The 11,030-nt window shown below is 34.8% G+C and overlaps 1 protein-coding gene across 1 annotated transcript; it reads left to right on the top strand.

The window, feature by feature from the left end:
* The first annotated feature begins 247 nt into the window (after window positions 1-247).
* Window positions 248-6,478, top strand: LOC108211163 (pentatricopeptide repeat-containing protein At1g43980, mitochondrial). The gene is made up of 3 exons (XM_017382690.2): window positions 248-2,415; window positions 2,671-2,743; window positions 6,127-6,478. The coding sequence occupies exon 1, from the start codon at window positions 458-460 to the stop codon at window positions 2,357-2,359; it is 1,902 nt and encodes a 633-aa protein (XP_017238179.1). The 5' UTR covers window positions 248-457; the 3' UTR covers window positions 2,360-2,415; window positions 2,671-2,743; window positions 6,127-6,478.
* Window positions 6,479-11,030: the final 4,552 nt, after the last annotated feature.

Below are 11,030 nucleotides of genomic sequence, written 5' to 3'. Positions count from 1 at the left end.
CAACTAATACTTAACGGCACAGTGACCTAAATGCAACTTTTTATTAGTTCAGTAAGTTGACTGCAAGTTAAATCTAATTTTATGATCCGTTTGCAAATTTTTTGAGTTCAGTAATCCAACTGCAAGTTGGTCATGAGTTCGATGATATTTTTGCCTATTAACCCATCAAAAAATTATTAACAAATATAATGAACTGAAATAAATTTTATAAATCAAAACCGATATTAATATATTTAACAAAATTTAATGAGACTGAATTATTTTACTATCGTCCAGAGCTGATGAGTGTTGGAATGGAGTGAATAGACTCAGTTCGGCTATGTTTAAGCCCCCTGCTCTGCTTAAGTATTTACTACAGTACACGTTCCTGATGTACACTTTCCCTGAGCTTCAGGTTTCAACTAAAACCAATACTATGATCGTAAATGTGTATTAAATAGGGTAGCAGCATATATGTATGTACCAGTCTCTGAAAAAATGTCACACACTCCACAAATCTTCATCCTCCTATGTTTCCCACCTCATTGATCATTGTTTACATTCAAAGTCTTTAACTTTAGCTACATTAATACATGCCCATTTGATAAAAACTGGTTTAAATCGTCATACTTATCAGGGTAATAATTGTGTGAATCTGTACTCTAAGTTGGGGAGTGTTAAAGATTCTTTACTAGCATTTCATGACATTGAGGTGAAAAATGTGGTGTCTTGGAACATTTGCTTGATGGGTTTTGTGAAATGTCAAGATTTGGTTGGTGCATGGAAGGTGTTTGGTGGAATGCCTGAAAGGGATGTTGTTAGTTGGAATAGTATGATTTCTGGGTTTGCTTCTAGTGGGCTTGGTGATTGTGCATTGGGTTTGTTTAGGGAAATGCAGAGCGAGGGTGTTAGGCCAAGTGGGTTTACGTTGTCGATTTTGGTGTCGTGTGTTGGGTGTGGTAGATGGGGGAAGGAGATTCATGGGAGTATGATAAGGAGTGGAGTGGATTTGGGTAATGTGGTTGTTGGGAATTCTTTGATTGATATGTATGGGAAGCTTGGGTTATTGGATTATGCTTTTGGAGTGTTTTTGTGTATGGAGGAGTGGGATGTTATTTCGTGGAACTCGTTGCTCTCGGTTTGCTGTAAATCAGGTCGGGAGGAATTGGCGTTAATTCATTTTTGTACATTGAGAGGGAGATTTTTGGTGGATGAGTTTACGATATCTACAGTCGCAACTGCATGTTCCAACTTGCATGATTTGGGAATGGGTAAGCAAATCTTAAGTATTTCTGTTAAATTGGGGTTTCTTTCAAATACCGTTGTTTCAAGTGCAATGATTGACATGTTCTCCAAATGCAACAGAGGGGAGGATGCAGTTCTTGTCTTTGAATATGTGCATGTGAAGGATTCAGCAATTTGTAACTCAATGATTTCTAGTTATGCAAAAAATGGGCGCGAGGAGGATGCATTGCAACTATTTGTCTGGACCTTAAGGAAGGACTTCAAACCAACTGAGTTTACACTCAGCTCTGTTATAAGTTGCACATCAGTCCTTAATCCCCTGGAGCATGTTAGTCATTTTCATTGTTTAGTAGTCAAATTAGGTTTTGAGTCAGATTCCGTTGTTGCTAGTTCTCTTGTAGAAATATACAGTAAGTATGGGGTGATAGATTTTGCAATGATTATCTTTAACGACATGGTTTTAAAAGATTTGATATCTTGGAATATGATGATTTTGGGGTTGACCTACAATGGGAAAGTATTAGAATCCCTAGACCTTTTTAAGGAACTACTTGAAACAGGCCCACCACCAGACCACATCACAATGACTGGAGTTTTATCAGCTTGCAACTATGGCGGATTTGTAAATGAAGGAATGTCTATATTCGCATCGATGGAAAAGCAATACAGGGTTAAACCTGGAAGTGAGCATTATGTTTGTGTAGTGGACATGATGAGTCGAGCAGGTCATCTTGAAGAAGCCTATAATATTTTAGAAACAATGCCTTGTGAACCCCAAGTCCTTGGTTGGATTTCTATACTTTATGCTTCTGAAATGTATAATGACTTGAAACTCATAGAAAAAGCTTCTGAAAGGATATTGGATTTGGAACCACAATTGTCTCTTCCTTATTTGGTGTTGGCTAAAGCTTATGAAAGAAGAGGCAGATGGGAGAGCCTTGTTCGGGTAAGAAAGGCCATGGAAGCGAGACATGTGAAAGAAATGGTGGGATTTAGTTCAGTTGGAATAAGGAACCGTGTATACTTGTTTAGAGAAAATCAACTGCTACACTGTGGTGGCAATGACATATATTCAACCCTAAGATTACTGCAAGAGGATGTTGAACACACTGAAAGAAATTGGCAGATGATATAAGGACTGATGCCTAAGTTGTTCACATATTAAACATATGGTATACTAAGTGTTCATAGGTAAAGTAAGATGAGATCATTTGGAGAACACAAAGCCCTTTGTATATTTTGTTCCATAAATTTTATTTCAACAGTTTATACGAAATAGAGTTTTAGCATTAGATAACCTAACCAATAATGATCAAGCCGCTGATGTTTATTTCAATGAAATGTCATCTACCTACAGACCTATTGATGCACACAGTATTGATATATTGAATCACTATGTCACTGAATTTTGTTTTTTTTAATGATTAACTAGAAATATTGATGCAGAAAAGCTTTAGTACAAGGAAACAAGCCCCCGGAGTCCCCTTACACCCACAGTCCCAGACAGCCAGACTTCCAGGTACTAAACATCCTTCAACATTGTTTCTGCACATAAGTTACGGTGTTTATTAGATAAATAACAGTTGCTTAAAGCCTTACAGAGCTGTTGCACGTCTATTCATTTCGTATTTACAAGGACTAGTTGTAACATTGCAAGAATCTTATAAAGAAGTAAGAGGACTATTAAAGTTTTCTGCACTTTCTGAAGTAGAGTAAGTTTTATGCCTCCTGTTTCGATGCATTTCTTGAAGATGTTTACAGTATATGTGAATATAAGTTCATCCTGGTATATGCTTTATTGATAAACTGAAATCATAGCTTTTAAATTTAATTTCTTCCCCAATTATTTGACTATTAAGAACCATTATATGCAGGTCATTTTACGCATGGCCTCATTATATCAGTTTTTATAGGTTTTGCAACTGAGTGATACTATATACTAATAGTCAAGGGAGAAATGGAAGTAGCCCTATCTGTGGTTGCACATTTATCGGAACATAATTAGTTAAGCAGTTAAGTTTACTGAAATGATGCATATATCTGATGCAAATATATGAACCAAAGCTCTGTTAGGAGGATGTATATTTCAGGAGTTTAGGACTTTGTTGGGAGTTGGGACATGAGTCAAATTAATTAGTTGCTAAAATTTGAGATTACTAACCAAAGTCATCTCGGTCTCTTTTCTTATTGACTAATGCATATGAGTACTAGAGAACATTTCGGAAGTCAGGAAACTCCAAGAAGAGTGTGGATCTGAAAGTCATCTCTGTTACATTAACTCATAATCCACACGGAAAGGTTTACTTTGCGAATTCTACACTGTCATATACGGAAAAGTGAAGAATCAAGGGAACTGAGAAAGAAATGTACCACTATGCAAAGGAATCTGCATTCGCTAGTCGTAGTCACCTTCTGGTTATACAAGGGAGGCATGCTTTATTGTCACCACACCAGAAGAGGCATATAGAACATTAAATAATGGGCCAAACAAATCGAAAGCGTAAAATGACATATCAATAGGGGTGCGTTCCACAACAAACCTCTGCCTATAAATTCTAGAAACTTCAACAAGTCACCAATATCGACACCGAATGCACACAGCTTAATAGTAAAATTCACCAAAATTCAGAAAGATGACACCAAATGCACTTAAAAAGCTTGTAGGTGATTTCAACTGGAACATAAATTAATAAGCCACAAACTGATAGTGTAAGATGACATATTGTTAAGCATAATGCATAATACATATGTATATTTTATAGTTGTACTATTTCTCATGGTCTCTTGTCATAATTCAGTATAATGTCAATGTTTAAATGTGTGAACCATAGAGATCCACACAAGTAAAGTATGTCATGGAATCCATTCACCAATCCCCTTTGCATCTCTGGTGGTCTCCACACACACACAACTTGTAGCTCTGTTGAATGGCCATCTATCATAACCTTTATATTTGCATAGTTTACATCTTTTGTTTTTATATTTGTGTGATTGTTAATCAAATAAAGAGGGTTAGACATGGTCAGTGATTCATGGTTTTCTACGAAAAACAGTTTCTTATCTGGTATAATCCTGGTTCGAAAGAACATGCACATTTACAAGAAAAGTGAGAATGAGGTTCTATTTCCATGGCTTATATACAAGTTCCGAAAAACATATTTGAAATCTGGTCTATGTGAAACCATTCTTGATTTATAACTACAGAGAGAATAGAAAAGTATAGGGAATAAGGCAAGAGGGCTCCCAGAAATGCCTGACTGAACGTCTGGATAAGTTATTTTCAAGATGATTGGATTCATGGTTCGCCACAAAAAACATTCATAAAGACTGATCATCCAGTAGTATAATTTGGTTTGGCCTTTGATGTGTGTAATGAGTTTGAAAGTGGGAATGAGATTCCATTTCTCCTGGTGTACAACAATGCTAAAAGTTTATGTTAAAGGGAGGGTGTTTAAATGCTTAATCCTTTGGTTGGGGACCTGGGGCTAGGTTAATTATGGCCCAGAGATTTCAATTATTGGAGAGCAAAAGCTCTGCATCAAAATGATTGGAAAATATATTTTTAAAGTTATTTGGGATTGTAAAAGGCAAGTTGGCTTATAATTTTGGGGCTCCCTCACATTTGTAACTAGTTTATTCGAGCTCTTTTAAAAAACAACCAGTTTTGTCTAATTGTTTTGAGTTCGAGCGAGTGGAGATAGAGCTGGGTCGCCCTGCCATAGGTGACCCTTGTTTTTTGTTTTGGCCACACTGGCCGCCCTATACACAGGCGACCCCAACCTATTACTTTAAAAAATTAATTAAACTAAACTGGTATTCACTTCATCCAAGTAATCACAACCACTTACTTTTATATAATATATTTGTGATAATATAATTAATAATATATTATATGATACGATATGATTTTGATAATATAATATATAATATATTATTTTGATATTATAATGTAATAATATATAATATAATAACATAATAAAGTAATAATATATTTTGATAATATAATATATAATATATTATTCTGATAATATAATATAATAATATATATTGATAATATATGATATAAGATTTTAGTTTGATAATATAATATAATATAATAGGCCAAAGTTCTGTGGAGTCCTCAAATACTTGGAGTATTGGAGTCCTCCATCCTGACCATTCATCTGGCTTTCATCCTACGGCTTGTATATTTCTGTTTAATAATTAAAAAAAAAAATATATAGACATATACATGTGTATACGCTACTGTCAATACGGGGTATAAACTACTCGCAACAGTATACAGCGCCAATTGAGGAGGCAGTTTTTTCGTGGAGCCCGTGTTTAGGGAATCGTCTCCCTGAAATGCCTTCCTTTTATGTTGCTCGCAGCGGTTTGCTCTCCTCTTTTCCGAATTGTCCCCCTAGATATTATTGTCTCTCTGAGTTCGCATCTTGTTGTTCTAGAGATGACTATTCGAGAAGAAAAGTCAGGTACATTTATCATCGATTGTTCTTCAATTTAATATAGTAGGTTGTTGGTGTTGTCAATTATTGCATATTTTGTAGTTGTCGTAATTGAATCTGAAATTTAGAGTTATAATTAGGTATTTGCAATGGTTTTGACTATCACTCGTTGTAAAGAACAATGGTTGTTATGTTTTAAAGATTTATGGTGTTTCATCCTTTGTAGTTTTGTTTCTCAAATAGATTGGCCTCTAATATCATGTTCAAAATTTTGGATTTTTTCTTATCTTTTTTTTGTTTATTGTCTCATGTGGCCTCAAGAGTGTGTATACATTATTGTTTACAGAACAAGGGCACACCAATAAGCTCTGTACTACAATGAAACGTATGTTGTTGGGTGTGTCATTTTTTTATTAGTCTAAAGTTATTATTTTGTCAAATTGTTAAATTTCTTCAGGTGATAAAGTTGTTCCGCACGTTGAGAGTTTTGAATCCGAGGATTCGTCTCTTGTTGCTGATGTAATTGTCCAAAATCCAGACATAAGCCGGAACAAGGGTTGTGGTAGTCGAATCAAAAGCAGTCGAGAACTATCTCAAGAAGATCGGAAAAAAAAGAAAGTGCAGCAACTGTGGCCATCTTGTACGCCACAATGCTAGGACATGCCCTGAACCCAAAAAGACGGATGCATTGTAAACTTCATTTTGAAGTAAATTACTTATATTGGAGTTATTTCTGTTGTCATTTTTTTTCAGTGAACAATCCTTCATTTGTAAGTCTTATATTCGAACTGCATTTGTCTGTGTTGTCACCACACTTATACGTGTCGCCACTTTGGTCGACAACAATTACTGCTTCTATATACCTCAAAAACACCTCGACTGCTTATAAGAGTTTCGAGATATTATGTTTGATTGGTTTGTATAACGGTCCTCTTTTATCACAACTAGTATGAAAGAGGGAAACAATGCCAGTTAAATAGGTAACAATACTAATTGAAAGGGAAACAATACCAATTAAATGGGTAACAATACTAATTGAAAAGGAAACAATACCAATAAATATCATTTAGAAGGGAAACAATAGCAATTAGAAGGGAAACAATACCAATTACTACCAGTAAAAGGAGGGAAACAATAGAAATGAAAAGGGAAACAAAAGCACTTAAAAGGTAAACAATACCACTTAATATCAGCAACAAGGGAAACAATACTTGCTCGCTGTCAGTAGTCCTTCTAATTGGTATTATTTCCCTTTTTTTATTATACTTAATATTGTGATACAGATAGCCCCTAATGAAGTGAGGTGAGGTTTCATTGTTGTCTTCTCAAACCATTTATTGGTGTTGTTGTAACGGGTATGAATATGTTGTATGAAACCTTGGACAAATGTGAGGCTATACTTAGCAAGCAACAATACTAAGTGGGAAGACACCGACAGAAGTAAGATTTGACGAGGTATGAATTCCTAGAAGGCAACAAGATTTTTTCTTAATAATGAACCACTGTCCTGAGTACATTTAACTTGTAAAATATCAATTGTCGTTCCAATTTCCAAACAGCATAAAACAAGCACAATAATGTACTATCCATAATAGATCTCTAGTTAGAGTACGAAGAGAACATCTAAACATTATTAATAAAAGCTCCCATGACATATTCCTCGCAGAACAATAATGTACTAGCAAATCCCTCGCAGAACAATAAAGTAAATTTACAATAAATCTCTATTCTGCAATCTTCTTGCCTTTGGCCAGGTATTTCGCCCCTCCCATGACATATTCCCTTTTACTGTTTTACTCCCAAGTTAGGATTTTATGATCATACACCACGCGTAACTTGTTCAGCAGGCTCTTCTGATTGTCCTGCACAAATTAAAGTAACTTCCTTAAACAACAAGCAAACTAGTTCAAATTAAACTATCCCAGCCACTAGCTACACTAACTTATACACAATAGCAGGGGTGCACGCAGAAGAGCTCAATAAGTAATTTAGCTCTTTCATTTTCTTCTTCTGACAAAGATGGGGTTTGAGGGACATTCTTGCACTTTTCTGAAGTATTAGTATTTGTCTCCCTTTCATATACCTATTTACCAAGTCAGGAAACTATAACTTGATTTAAAAACGGCATGTCAATATAGTCTAACCCATTACTTTGTCTCCCAAATCTAAAATCAAAACAAGAAACGGGTTACATTTATACAATAAAGATAAAACCCAATAAAAGGGTGACAATTAACACAGAACAAAAAAATCACATAACACGCTAATAACACAAAGTCTAAATTTTACCAAAGAAAGTTGTTCCTCACCACTTTACTAATAAACCCAAAACACCAGTTTAGGTGTTACTAACGGTGCATCAAACCAAACATTTGCTAATTTCCACAATAAGCACACATTGTCATCTACTATTACGAATAAATGTATGTCAAATTAGAGTGGACATACATTACCCACAAACAAAGAGACAATGCTGATTCATACTACAAGAATAATGTATCTCCGAAACTCAATTGAACACATTTTTTCAATATAAACTAACATGCAGCACGATTTGAACAACGAGATATCACAAAAACAGTAATTTAAAGGGGTAAAAAAGGCAAATTACTTGTTTCCCAACTCAAGTTGCTTGTCACTGACCTGAACTCATTCCCAGGGTTTTCAAAAATCGGCGAGTTGTAGGGCTTATCAAGAGGGTTCCGATGTTGTCTAGAATCGTGCTTCTCGTCAATGCTTATCTTCTGAAATCTTCGGTTTTGATTTAGAGGAGTGATTTTGGGGGAACAAGATAGAGGTAACTGTCATTTGAATGCCTATTTGTCCGGGACACAAGCCTGTATACGGTACCGTATGTTTGCTGATCTATACGGTAGTTTTTTATTTTAATAAAAAAAAACACCTGTCACCCATCTCAGCCGTACAGTTTAATTTAGATCTGATGGTTCTAGGAAGGGTCTCCAAGTACTCCAAAAAACAAAGACTCTAAAGAGCCCAACTCTAATATAATAATATATTTTGATAATAAAATATACGAGTTGGGCTCCTTGGAGTACAGATATATTGGAGTCCTTGGACACCCTATCTCATACCATTGGATTAAAACTAAATAAATGGCAGATGTGAGAGACAGGTGGATATATTTTTTAAATTTAAAAAACTGGTACTGTATTATATTATACAGGTCGTATTGTCCTGCATATCAATTTGTCCCCGCTTTTTGGTCTCATTGAAAGACAATTACTAGGGGTGATCAAAAAACCGTCCAAATCGCAAAAACCGCCCGCACCACACCGCACCGCAAAACGCGGTTTTTAAAGTTCGTGGTGCGGTTGCGGTTTGGAATTTTGTCAAACCGCAAGGCGCGGTTCGGGTTGCGGTTTTGATTTTATAAACCGCGGTTAAAACCGCACCGCACTGTATTTAATATATTATATAAAAACTATATATTTATTATATATATATATATATTATATTATATATACATTATAACATTATTCTGCTACTTATTTGCATTAGCCTGGCTGGAGTATGTTTCCAGAGCTGCTGCATTATTTTTATAAGTCTTTAACTACTTAAGAGAATGATAAAATTAATAAGACTTTATTTGATTTCTTTTTTGTAGCAGCAGGAGGGAGCAGGAGGGAAGCCAGTAGCCAAGCGCTATTCTGTTCTTGTTATTTATTTAGTGTTTTGAAATTTGCTAGAATGTAGCAAACTTCAATGTATGCCGGATATGAAAACATGTATTTGTGACTTAATTTCCACTTTTATCGTATTATATTTCTTCTGAAAAATAATTGATTATGGACAAATTTTAATTAATTATTTGAATAGGTGTAAACCGCGCAAACCGCACCGCAACCGCACTGCCTTTTCGTGGTGCGGTTTATGTGGTTTTAATTCTTCGCGGTGCAGTTGTGGTTTGAGAAATTTACAAAACCGCATATGCGGTTTGGTTTGCGGTTTGAGCCAAAAACCGCACCGCCCGCACCACTATCACCCGTAACAGTTACTATCAATTAACGTTCTATTGTTTCTCACCCGATTCATCAAAAAAACTATCACGATAAGCACATTTAACAACAAATCTTAAGAGCGAGACTGTGGTAATGGAGATTCGACGACTGTTACCGCTTGTATCAAAGTTGCAGGACAAATCATCAGTACCTTTTGATTGTTGATAACAATCATACGCATTGGCCAGGAAAGACTTTAGAACTCATGTTTGTTCTCCGACGATAAATCAAAGGACATGATAAACACATGGATAAACGTGAGATGAAGATACTCAACAAAAATTCAGTAACTGTAATGCTAAATCTTGCATAGTGTATAACTGCTAATAAATGATGACTTTATACGTATAAACAATTGTTATATATACGGTCTCTGAAACGTGAGTTTAGTTAATAAAAAAATTAAAAAACTGACAAACTATTACTGGCCATTGGATGAAAACAGAATGAATGGTGGATATGTTGTCCTCCAATACTCCAAAGAATATTGGTCTCCACAGAACTTAATTCTATTAAATATATTGATACATATTGATGATATACTATATAATATAATATATTTTGATAATATAATGTATACTATATTATTTTGATAATATAATATATAATATAATATAATATAATATAATATAATATAATATAATATAATATAATATAATATAATATAATACGATACAATATAATATAATAATATATTATATAATATAATAATATATAATATATTATATAGATGTGTGCTTGTTCATATAAAGGCATAAAGCTCATGGCAAAAGCATGGGTCGCCCTTTGCACGGGGTTCTGTGCTTGAGAGTTGGGGTCGCCCGTATTCTTTTGATTAGATCGGTTACTTTTGAAAATTGGAAAAAACTGATTATTTTTGTAAAGAGCTCGAACATACTGGTTACAAATGTGCGAGAGCATAATTTTGAAGGTTGCATTGTCCGGGAAGTGAGTGTGCCACAGTCTGATCGTTTGAGATCACCGTGAGTCAAGTTGCGTTTTGTTCGAGTTGAGTCAAATTTAACTTTTTTATTGAAATGATCCGAGTTTAAGTCGAGTCAAATTTTACTTTTTTTTATTGAAATGATACGAGTTTTTCAACAAATAAAAATTTATCTTCAAGATCATCTTATATTTATCAATAAGCCAAGCACTTTCCTGTCAATTCGTATTTTACTCAACTAATTTCCTTTGTAAAATATAATTTTAATTTTCTAGTTGTTTTAGGAAAATAATATTTAATTTGTGTTATGGCCAAATATCAACTCGGAAGATGATTGCATAAATCTCGCCTTAATTCAAGGAAAGGACCGATCTCCGGGATCGTCCTCGCCCATTACGT

Source organism: Daucus carota, chromosome 1, assembly GCF_001625215.2.
Source record: "Daucus carota subsp. sativus chromosome 1, DH1 v3.0, whole genome shotgun sequence".
Classification (NCBI taxonomy): Eukaryota; Viridiplantae; Streptophyta; class Magnoliopsida; order Apiales; family Apiaceae; genus Daucus; species Daucus carota.
This window is presented reverse-complemented; position numbering and strand designations above follow the sequence as displayed.

Bases quoted from the DNA above. Each gene is read 5' to 3' on its own strand.
- LOC108211163 (XM_017382690.2), top strand. From the start codon at position 458: ATGTACCAGTCTCTGAAAAAATGTCACACACTCCACAAATCTTCATCC.